This window comes from Pygocentrus nattereri, chromosome 12 (genome assembly GCF_015220715.1).
Source record: "Pygocentrus nattereri isolate fPygNat1 chromosome 12, fPygNat1.pri, whole genome shotgun sequence".
Taxonomy (NCBI): domain Eukaryota; kingdom Metazoa; phylum Chordata; class Actinopteri; order Characiformes; family Serrasalmidae; genus Pygocentrus; species Pygocentrus nattereri.
In genome coordinates, this window is record NC_051222.1 from 35,364,978 (window position 1) to 35,376,969 (window position 11,992).

The 11,992-nt window shown below is 43.3% G+C and overlaps 1 protein-coding gene across 1 annotated transcript; it reads left to right on the forward strand.

Moving 5' to 3' along the window:
- Positions 1-701: 701 nt before the first annotated feature.
- LOC119264730 (B-cell receptor CD22-like) lies at positions 702-8,986 on the forward strand. Its single transcript, XM_037543470.1, has 8 exons — positions 702-808; positions 1,142-1,486; positions 5,154-5,402; positions 5,603-5,863; positions 6,130-6,229; positions 7,732-7,765; positions 8,324-8,410; positions 8,525-8,986. Exons 1-8 carry the CDS (start codon positions 754-756, stop codon positions 8,663-8,665), a joined length of 1,272 nt encoding a protein of 423 aa, XP_037399367.1. The 5' UTR covers positions 702-753; the 3' UTR covers positions 8,666-8,986.
- The last annotated feature ends 3,006 nt before the right edge of the window (positions 8,987-11,992 follow it).

The window sequence follows — 11,992 nt, forward strand, 5'->3', positions numbered from 1 at the left end:
ATAGATAGATAGATAGATAGATAGATAGATAGATAGATAGATAGATAGATAGATAGATAGATAGATGGATGGACAGATGGATAGATAGATGGATGGATGGACAGATAGATAGATAGATAGATAGATAGATAGATAGATAGATAGATAGATAGATAGATAGATAGATAGACAGATAGATAGATAGATAGATAGATAGATAGATAGATAGATAGATAGATAGATAGATAGATAGATAGATAGATAGACGGATGGATAGATAGATAGATAGATAGATAGATAGATAGATAGATAGATAGATAGATAGATAGATAGATAGATAGATGGATGGACAGATGGATAGATAGATAGATAGATAGATAGATAGATAGATAGATAGATAGATAGATAGATAGATAGATAGATAGATAGATAGACGGATGGATGGACAGATAGATAGATAGATAGATAGATAGATAGATAGATAGATAGATAGATAGATAGATGGACAGATGGATGGACAGATAGATGTATAGATAGATAGATAGATAGATAGATAGATAGATAAACAGACAGACAGACAGACAGACAGACAGACAGACAGACAGATAGATAGATAGATAGATAGATAGATAGATAGATAGATAGATAGATAGATAGATAAGTGTCTGTTTATGTCTTTATCTTTCTCCATCTTTCTTTTCTCTCAGGAACTTTAAACTGTAAATTCATATCTCGTTATTGAAGCTCAGCGAAACTCGGCTGTATTTCACCGTGATGTCACTCAGAATGACTCCTCCTCTTCCTCTGGTCTTCCTGCTCATGATTGTTGGTGAGTCAGCAGATCCTACTGTAACATCGTCACTACAGCAGCACGCTGGATATGTTCTCTACACACGTCTGTGATGTAGAACTGCACTGTTTACTTGATAATGTCTAGAAGTTCCCCATATTCACTGTGTTCAGAGCTGCTGATTAGTGCTTCTCCCCAGCCTCCCTCACTCTGATGAAGCACTTTCAGAGCTCTTCTCAGAATCAGCTCAGTGGTGTAGAGTAGCTGCTGGAGTTGGAGAGGAGAGAAGTGAAGCTGTAAGCTACAGTAACTCTGACTGTCTTATGGGCTCCAGACTCTGTAATCAGCTCTTTCATGCATCATATGTTTCAGGAGCTTTTGGAACAGAGTGGAGTGTGAAGTACAAACAACAGGAAATCTGTGCTTTAAATGGATCCACAGTGTTTATGAACGGAACTTTTACTCACCCAAAACGTCTCACAGTGACAAAGACTTTCTGGACTATAGACCCAGTTCCAGGGGTGGAGCCGACTGATCTGAGTAAAGACCCAGTTTATTCAGGCAGAGTCGAGTTTTTCACTGATGATCAGAAACACTTCTCCCTCAAACTGAGTGATGTAGTGAAGAAGGATGAACATCAGTTCTGCTTCAGAATCAAAACATATGTAGAAAAAGAAAGATGGGCAGGTTTTCCTGGAGTTCATCTCAGAGTTACAGGTGAGTTAATCATCCCATTGTCCAGCTATAAGACACAGCTCTGGATTCAGAGTAATGTTTATTCATGACTGCTCTGAATATTCATGTTGTTTTATCATCACTGATTTTATTAATCTGCTCTAATGATGTTCAGCTTCTGTTCTGATTCACTCCTACATCATTCTATCTGGTCTTACTCCTCATTCAGTTTATCTGCTCTTTTTTGACCCTATACATTGTTTTAAACTGAGGGGCTGGCAACTTATGTTCTAGAACTAGGCTGGTCAATCAGCTAACAACAGCCTAAACAATCAGCTAACAACAGCCTAAACAACTCTATTATTAATATCACAGGCTTGAATTCAAATACTTACTGTATGATTTGCTGTAAAATGGCAGTAAAAAAGTCTTAAAATGTCACTTGAATGTTTTACATGCAGTACTGTACTTCAAATGTCCGTATTTCAGTCAGAAGTAGTGCCAAACCCAGGCTGAATCCCAAACAGCCCTGGAGGTTGCAAGCTATGAAAGTTTAGAAATTCTTGCCTCTACAGCCAAATAGCACATTATTTACCAAGTGTGGATGTGTCTGAGTCCCAAACGACTATTTCTTAGCCGTGTGTTCCTCTGATGGGTTGAAGGATCCAGTATTTAAATCCCTACATAGTGCACTATGTAGGGAGCAGGGAGCCATTTGAGATTCAGCCCCACTATGGAGATATTTAAACTTCAGCCAGTAGAGGGAGCAGTGGTGAACCTCCTTTTCAATCTGAAACTTACCCAATGGCAGAGGTGCATATCTCCTTCCCAGATCGGTGAATTCACTGCTCAAACACTCCACTAAGCGTCCAGTTTAGTGGGTATATTTGAGTTGAGGAACTGTGCTGGACACCAGCCCTCCATCACCACAGTTGTGTAACTCCAAAGGTTCTAACCGCTGAAGCACATTAATGCGTGTGTCACGGTTGGCTCCTCCCAGTCCTGTCCATGTGTTCTTGTTTTGGTTTGTAACTCCGCCCCTGATTGTTTTCACCTGTCCCTCATTGTTATGTGTATTTAAGCCCTGTGTTTGCCCCTTGTGTTGGCCAGTCATTGTATCTTTGTATCGTTGTACCTGGTCTTTGTTTGTGTTGGTTCTGGTTGTTTTCGTCATGTCTTACCCTCGATCTGTCCGTGTCGGCTCATTGACCCTGGACTGTTCTGACTACGACCCTGGATTTGCCCGTAATAAATCTCGCTTATCTCAGCGTGTGCGTCCGCCTCCTCGCTCCACGTTACAGAATGACTGGCCCACACAGGACGCAGCAGGTAAGCGAGACTCCGGCATGTGGTTGTTCCGTTGGGACGAAACCCCGGCTGTTTCTAAGCAGCCTGAGTTCGCCGTGTCCCAACGCCACCAAGCCGGAGACAGCAAATCCCCTGGCGCTGAGGGAACACGAGCGTCTCGTCGGTCCCGCAAGAAAGCGGAGGACCTTCCCGCCTTGTGTCCGGGCGGCGAGAGCTCAGGTAAGCGCCTTGGGTCTGCCCGTCTTGAGCGCCACTGCAGGGAGGAGCGACCTGCAGTACAAGACGGGGTCAGACAGAAGGAGCATTCAGATGACCCGTTTTTTGGTACTCGGCTCGTTCGCAAGCGTCACTGCGAGCTGCCAATCGCTCGAGTGAGCTTTGGGAACGGCCGAGTGGGTCCAGTATCTGTGTGTTCCTCCAGGTTGGAGCAGAGGTCCCCAGCCCGAAAGCCCAATCCCGTGGCCGCACCCCGCGGCACTTCTGATCCCGTGGCCGCACCCCGCGGCACTTCTGATCCCGTGGCCGCACCCCGCGGCACTCCTGATCCCGTGGCCGCACCCCGCGGCACTCCTGATCCCGTGGCCGCACCCCGCGGCACTCCTGATCCCGTGGCCGCACCCCGCGGCACTTCTGATCCCGTGGCCGCACCCCGCGGCACTTCTGATCCCGTGGCCGCACCCCGCGGCACTTCTGATCCCGTGGCCGCACCCCGCGGCAAGCCTGCGCCTCCGGACCCGCCGCCAGTCGCCGCGCCTCCGGACCCGCCGCCAGTCGCCGCGCCTCCGGACCCGCCGCCAGTCGCCGCGCCTCCGGACCAGTCGCCGCGCCTCCGGACCCGCCGCCAGTCGCCTCGGACGTCGCAGCAGGCCCCGCGCCTGCCTCCGCTGACGTCGCAGCAGGCCCCGCGCCTGCCTCCGTGGACGTCGCAGCAGGCCCCGCGCCTGCCTCCGTGGACGTTACATCCCCTTTGTTCCCTCCCATCCCGCCCTCGTCGGTGTCTGTTCCCCCTGGGCCCTCCGTTTCTGTCCCTGTTCCCTGTGGTCCTTCTGTGCCTCCTGTGTCTGTTTCCGTTCCTTTGTTTCTGCCTTGTTCAGTCCCTGGTTTTGTCCTGTTCCCTACTGTTGTGTCTGTCTCGGTTCCCGTTCCTGTTGTGGTTCCCGTTCCTGTGTCTCCTTTTGTTTCTGTTCCTGTTTCTGTTTCCGTGCCCGTTTCCGTTCCTGTGTCTGTCTTGGTGCCTGTTCCCCTGTCTTTTGCGTGGTCTGTTGTTCGTTCTTGTTTTCCTCGTCCTGTGTCTCCGGTCGTCTCTCGGTCGGCGTCGTTTTGTGTTGTGCCTCCTCGTCCTCCCTCCGTTTTTTGTCCTCGTTCTGTTTCGTCTGTTTCTGTGTCTGGTCCTGCCTCTTGTGTCCCTGCCTCTGTGCCCGTTTCTGCCTCTGCTCCTGAGTCTGTGCCTGTGGTTTCGTGTTCTCTTGCTCCTGTGTCTTTGCCTGTCTCTGTGTAGTTTGTTTCGGTTTTTGGTCTCCTGTGTCTTTGCCTGTCTCTGTGTAGTTTGTTTCGGTTTTTGGTCTCCTGTGTCTTTTTGTTTTGGTTCTGTTTTTGGTTGGCACGCCTCGGTGTGCGTGCCTTTGGGGAGGGGTACTGTCACGGTTGGCTCCTCCCAGTCCTGTCCATGTGTTCTTGTTTTGGTTTGTAACTCCGCCCCTGATTGTTTTCACCTGTCCCTCATTGTTATGTGTATTTAAGCCCTGTGTTTGCCCCTTGTGTTGGCCAGTCATTGTATCTTTGTATCGTTGTACCTGGTCTTTGTTTGTGTTGGTTCTGGTTGTTTTCGTCATGTCTTACCCTCGATCTGTCCGTGTCGGCTCATTGACCCTGGACTGTTCTGACTACGACCCTGGATTTGCCCGTAATAAATCTCGCTTATCTCAGCGTGTGCGTCCGCCTCCTCGCTCCACGTTACAGCGTGTAGTTATGAAGACATAAAAATATTAGTGATACAAATGCAAACTTAATAGTAAGTATCACATCAAATGTTTATCTTATGAACATTGTCATTATTAATTGAAATCTTCAAATAAAATTACTTCAGGAGTTGATAAATATCACCACTCTGAGACCATTCTACACGCAGAAGGTTGACTAGCCCCAGATGAAGAAACTTCTTAGGAAGGATGTTCTTGTTTGGTGTGGACCTATAAAATGTTTTTTTCTTGGTATTTTCCTTGATTTTGGCACATGGATCTCAGAATGTATTTTCGGCCACACTTCAGCAGTTATTATTGCACAGCACCAAAGTACTGCTTGATGTATCAGAGTATGGAAGTTTCGTGAATCAGTTTTCTGAGTATTTTTAAACATTTTACAGCTTTTCCCTTCTAATCTGATGTTCCTCTTATTGTCTTAGAGCTCCATGTAGAAGCTCCTGAAGAAGTGACAGAGGGACAAACAGCAGATCTGACATGTAAGACCACCTGCAGTCTGACTGACCCAACATTCATCTGGTACAAAAATGGACGTCCTTTAACCACAAAGACCATCAAGATCAACCAGCTCCACCTGCAGACAGTCAGCAGTGAGGATGCAGGCAGTTATAGCTGTGCTGTAGGAGGATCTCAACACCTCCGCTCTACTGCTCACAGCCTCAGAGTCAGATGTGAGTTTAACTGTTTATTTTTCATTTTTTCTTGAAAAAATTGAAGATGACACATCACTCAGCAATACTTACAGAAAATGAATGAGAGATAAATGTCAATTAGACCTTCTTTCATGCTGACTATATATAAAAGAAACCTTTAATTACTTGTTTGCCAAGGACTACTGACTTTTAAGAAACCCTGTCATTTCTATCTGTAGATCCTCCAAAGAACGTCTCAGTGTCCATCTGTTCCTCTGGTGAAATAGTGGAGGGCAGTTCAGTGACTCTGACCTGCAGCAGTGATGGAAACCCACCTGTGAAGATCTACACCTGGTTTAAAGAAGGTGGAACCTCACCTGTAGGATCTGGACACAGTTACAGCATCATCAGCCTCACTGCTGACCACACTGGACTGCACTACTGTGAAGCTCAGAATGATCATGGAGCTCTGAATGGAACTGTGATGGTCACTGTTAAGAGTAGGTGGTGAATAATTAGAGAAATACATTTCTAATTATTCTTTAGTGCTTTATTATTGTTCATATTCTTTCAATAGTTATTAAAATCATTATGCCATTTTTAGTATCTGTTAACTCAATTACAATGTAACACTTCATTGTGTATGTCTGTGTGTGTGTGTGTGTGTGTGTGTGTGTGTGTGTGTGTGTGTGTGTGTGTGTGTGTGTGTGTGTGTGTGTGTGTGTATCTGTGTGTGTGTGTGTGTGTGTGTGTGTGTGTGTCCCAGCATGTGGTTCAGTGGTTCTGTATTCAGTGGTTCTGTATGTCATTGTTGGAGTCAGTCTCTGTGGAAATGCAGCTCTGCTCACTGTGGTTTTCTGGAGGAGGTGAGGTTCATATTATTTACTTCTTCTTTCCTTTAATCTTTACTTTACTTGCTAATACTATCAATCAATCAATCAATCAACCTTTATTTTGACTCGGAAGTACATTGAGGGCAACCCTCATTTTCAATGTAGCCGAGCATTTACAAAAACAGGGATTGACATGACTACAAAATAATAACTACATTTAATCATTTTAAATTAAAAGAAAATTTAAAATAACAGTGAATAAAAGATAAAAGTAGATAAAAATAGAACTTGAGATTTTAAATGGTAAGAAATTAAGATCGAAATAGATAAGAAATTAGTAAAGTAATAGTACAATATCACAAATTAAAAAAGTAATCATAAAAACTTAAAATAAAATGAGAGGAAATAAATAAATAAATAAAAAGAGATAAAAACTAAGGAGAACTAACACAAAAATAAAAGTTACGAATAAATATAATTAAGTAAAACAGGTGCAGGCTGTCTGTAGGTGGTTTGATATTAAAAGTTTAAAATGACTGAGTGACACCAGTGAGCTGAGTTTTAGTGTTTCCTGTAGTGAATTCCAGCTGGTGCTGTAACTAAAAGCAGATTTTCCCAGTTCAGTAAAAACTCTTGGTACCTGGCAGCTGATCCAATTACTAGAGCGAGTCTGATAATTACTGTTATATGTAATCATCAATGAGGTGATGTATTCTGGCAAATGACCGGAGAGTGTCTTATAAATAAAAATCAACCAGTGTGTTTCCCTTCGTACCGTTAAAGAGGGCCACCCAACTTTCGCATGCAGCTCACAGTGGTGAGTTCTGTACGGATCTCCAGTGATGACCCTCAGGGCAGAGCGATACACTGGGTCCAGTAATTTGAGAGAGCTGGAGGGAGCATATTTATAGATAACGTCGCCATAGTCCAGCACTGATAGTAAAGTTGATTCAACTAGTCTTTTTCTGGCGTGCATGGGGAAACAGGACTTATGTCTATAAAAATAACCCAGCTTCTGTCGGCATTTACTGACTAGTTTATTTATGTGTGGTTTAAAACTGAGTTTATCATCCAGCCATATGCCAAGGTATTTATATTCTGTGACTCTCTCAATAGTGGATCCTGCCAGGGTAGTAATATTTACAGTACTAAAATCAGTATTAAAAGATCTGGAAAACAGCATGAACTTAGTTTTCGTGGCATGTAAAACTAGTTTGTGCTTATATAACGCCACCTGCAGAGCATTAAATGAGCTCTGTAATTTTCTTGTTGCAGCATGAATAGAATCAGCTGAGCAATATAAAATTGTATCATCTGCATAAATGTGAATTTTGCAGTCTGAGGTTGAAGCAGAGGTAGCTATATCATTTACTATACCCTTTATCAAATGCAACCATGATTCTTTTCATTAATTTATTACCCAAATGTATCTTGTCTGAAAGACAAGCTCTGTATAAAACTATATGTATGGATTTTTCACTCTGCATGAGTAAAGTCAGTAATGAACATATTCATACAGATTTTCTTTTCTTTAGGGGCAAAAGAAACCTGAAAGAGCGAGATGATGAGGTGAGCTTCAACAGATTCATAAACACACTGGTCTTAATGCACAAATTGTTAATGACTGGTTAATAAAATGGTATTAAAGTGGTAATATTGTGGTAGTAAGGTGTATAAACTAAAAATCACATTCACTTTGTTGTGTTTAATGAATATTACATTATTAATTGTAATAGCAACAAATAACAATTAAATAATTAGTTACCAGATAACAATAATACAATTTGCATGCAATTTTTAGATTAGTTGCCTGGTAACCTGTTTATAATCAAATCATTACCCACATATGACTGAACAGTGAAGGAAAATCTAGTAAAATTTGTATGTAATTACAAATCATTTGCACAAGATGGCTCAATAAGACTGAGACAATAAGAATGAGGTTTGTGTGATGCAGCTGTGAGGAGGTGCTGGTGCTGTTTAAAGCTACAGAGCTTCAGTTCTTAGTCAGTAAATCATGATGAGGTTTATTTTCTCTATTCAGTAAAAGTTCTTACAGTAAACTTATTTAATGACCCCTGAACTCCTTCAGTCTCTCTACACCTTCTCTACCCATCCTCTGTCCAGAACGCTGACCCTAATGCTCAGGACAACACATACACAGCTCTTCATCCCTCAGCCAGGTCCTCTGATGATGTGTACCACACACTTGCAGTAAGTGTCTCCTCACAAATCCTCCCTCTATATCCGTGAAGAACTCTTACCTCAGAAAATAAATGGAGTCTTTATTTCTCCTCCTCTGCTTCATTCCCTCTTTCCCTCACACAGGCTGTTCAGTCCAGCTCTCCTGATGACACGTACGCAGCTCTGGACCTTCAATCCTGTTCTCCTGAAGACCCGTACACAGCTCTGGACCCTCAGTCCAGGTCTCCTGAGTATGACACTCTAGCAGTGAGTTCTACACGTTAAACTGTGATCCTCAGTAACAGAGAAGGTGATAAACTCCATATACCATGGATTCACTTTAGATCGCTGCATCATGATCCAGGGTGAGGGAACAAGGTGGATTAGCACTAAGATTAAGGATGTTGTAATGAACTGTGTTTGTGGATGTTTGTTCTGAGTTTGTCTGTTTCTTTGTTGTTCATGTTTCTCTATATCTGTGAGCTCAGTGTTTCAGGATCTCTAATTATTTGGAGATACACTTAAATGTCAGATTGTATCATTTGTTAATGTTCAACACATGAAGATATCTCTATTTTAGCTTTTAAATTAAAAAAAATCCTGCTAACAAGCAAAACTACAACTGGTCTTTTCTGTATCTGTACTTATTTATAATAATATTTAATGGCTATTAAATAAAATACAAATAAATTAAATAAAAGCTTCACATTTTAACTGTCTTTCTTAATTTCTGTAAATCCAAATATCTGATTTAATATATACACCGCCTGTTTCCAAAAAATTCCATGCACAACAGACACAGTCATGTACCCTGCCCGGGAGAGGGTCACTGGGACCTACCTCTTGAGCCAGGCCTAGTGGTAGTGTTCTTATACGAACTCCTGAACTCCTGGAGGCTCGGCAGCCCATGTAACCGAGCTGAGCTCAGCCCGAAGAGGCAACATGGGGAGAACATGTGGGCCCACCACCAACACAGTCCAGCATGGGGGAGGAGTGCAGTGCCATATATGCAGTGGGAGATTGCAGGGAGGCACTTGGTGGCCTAGGCCCATGTGGCAGAAACTGGTATGTGGAATGTAACCTCACTGGGGGGGAAGCCGGAGCTTGTGCAGGAGGTTGAGCGGTACCAACTAGATATAGTTGGGCTCACCTCCACCCACAGTGTCAGATCTGGAACCAAACTCCTGGATAGGGGTTAGTCCCTCTCCTACACAGGGTTGTACAGGGTGAGAGGCGCTGGCAGGTGTGGGGATATTCACGAGTCCCCGAGTGCGACCATGCAGTTGGAGTCACCTCAATGAGAATTAAAATCGCGAAGAAATCTTTGAATGTTGTCTGTGCTTATGCACCTAACAACAGGTCAGAGTATTCGGCCTTCTTGTAGCAATTGGGCGGGGTTCCACCATAGTCTAACTGGGAGAATTCAATGCTCATGTTGGCAATGACTGGGAGACCTGGAGAGGTTTGATTGAGAAGAACGACCTGCCTGATCTAAACCTGAATGCTGAATTGTTATTGGACTTCTGTGCCAGGCATGGATTGTCCATAACAAACACTAAGTTTGAACACAATGATGCTCTTAAGTGTACATGGTACCAGAGTTCCTTGGGTCAAAAGTCAGGGATCGACTTTGTTGTCATTTCATCTGACTTGGGACCATATGTTTTGGACACTCGGGTGAAGAGAGGTGCTGAGCTGTCAACTGATCACCATTCAGTGGTGAGTTGGATCAGATGGCAGGTAAGACTGATGGTCAGACCCAGTAGGCCCAAGCGAATATTTAGGGTGTGCTGGGAATGACTGTCAGATGCCCCTGTTCGGAATGATTTCAAATCCCACCTCCGGGAGAGCTTTCTCATATCCTGGAGGAGGTAAGGGACATGGAGTCTGAATGAACCCTGCTCAAAATCTTCATTGTGGAATCTGCCAGGTGTAGCTGTGACCAAAACCTTGTATGTGCCTGTCAGGTCCCAAAAACCTCCTGGTGGACAGCAGTGGTAAGGGAGGCTGTCAAGTTGAATAAAGAGGTATTTAGGGACTGGATGGCCTGAAGGACTCCTGACTCAGCAGATAGGTGCTAAAAGCTAAAAAAGGTGGCAGCCACAATGGTGGCAAAAGCAAAATCCAGGGCATGGGAGGAGTTTGGTGAGGCCATGGAATAAGACTTTTGTTCAGCCTCAAGGAGGTTCTGAACAACTGTCCGGCGACTTCAAATGAGGATATTGTCAGTCAGTGGAAGGAGCACTTTGAGCAACTCCTTAATCTGGGAGACCTGCCTCCCTCATGGGAGTCAGAGCCAGAGGTTTCTGGTGTGTCAAGTTCCATTTCCTTGGTGGAGGTCACTGTGGTAGGTGGCAAGTTGGCAAAGGGGTGGATGAGATTTGTCCAGAGATGCTTAAGGCTGTGGATATTGTGGGGCTGTTGTGGCTAACACGCCTTTGCAATATTCCATGGACCTCAGGAACAGTACCCTTGGACTGGCAGACTGGGGTGGTGGTCCCTATTTTTATGAAGGGGGACATGAGGGTGTGTGCCAACTATTGGGGTATCACACTGCTTTCCTTGGGAAAGTCTGTGCCAAGATGCTGGAAAGGAGACTTCATCCCAGCTGTGAAAAGATGGACAAGCTTTTTACCCTCTCACATATTGTTGGGGGACATAAGAGTTTGCCAACCCAGTCTACATGTGTTTTGTGGACTTGGATGACCAACAGGTCAAAACCAGCTCTAAACAAAGTGACCGCTGGGCCCTGATTGGTGCTCTGGCTTTGCGCTTCTCTCGTTTTGACATATTATGTTTTTATACACACAGAAACCAAAAGGAACAACAGATTTCTCAAAATGTAGGAGGAAAAAGTCGGATATTAGACTCTGAAATGTAGTGGAGTGAAAGTAAATACTTCAGTAAAGTATAGATACATGAAAAAAACTACGTACTACATACAGTAACAAATTAACAGATAAACAGGTGTGCACCTTTCCAAATCATGTCCAATCAACTGGATTTACCACAGGTGGACTCCAATCAAGTTGTTAGAACAACTGAGGGATGATCAGTGGAAACAGGAGGCACCTGAGCTCAATTTTGAGTGTCATGGCAAAGGCTGTGAATACTTATATACGTGTGATTTTTTTGTTTTTTATTTTTAATAAATTTGCAAAACATTCAAACTTTTTTCACTTTGCCATTATGGGATATTGTGTGTAGAAATTTCAGGGGAAAATAAATTTAATCAATTTTGGGATAAGCCTGTAACATAAGAAAATGTAGAAAAAGTGCAGCACTGTGAAAACTTTCCAGATCCACTGTACATCAACAACCTGCTTACATAAAACTAAAAGTTAAACATTTTTACTTTTTTATTTTTATTTTATTTATTTATTTATTTATTTATTTATTTTATTTTAAAGGAGTGTATTTGTTATAGGAGTGTTTTTTTTTCACATGTATTCATCAGCATTTTAGTCCTCTGTGTTGTTTTATCTCCACTGAAGTGACTGCATTAGAACAGCAACACAGTTTAAGGCCTTAATTTCACATAGCAGATAAAACAGCGCCCTCTTCCTGTTAATTTACAAACTGCAGACAGACAGTCCAGAGACCAGTGATGAT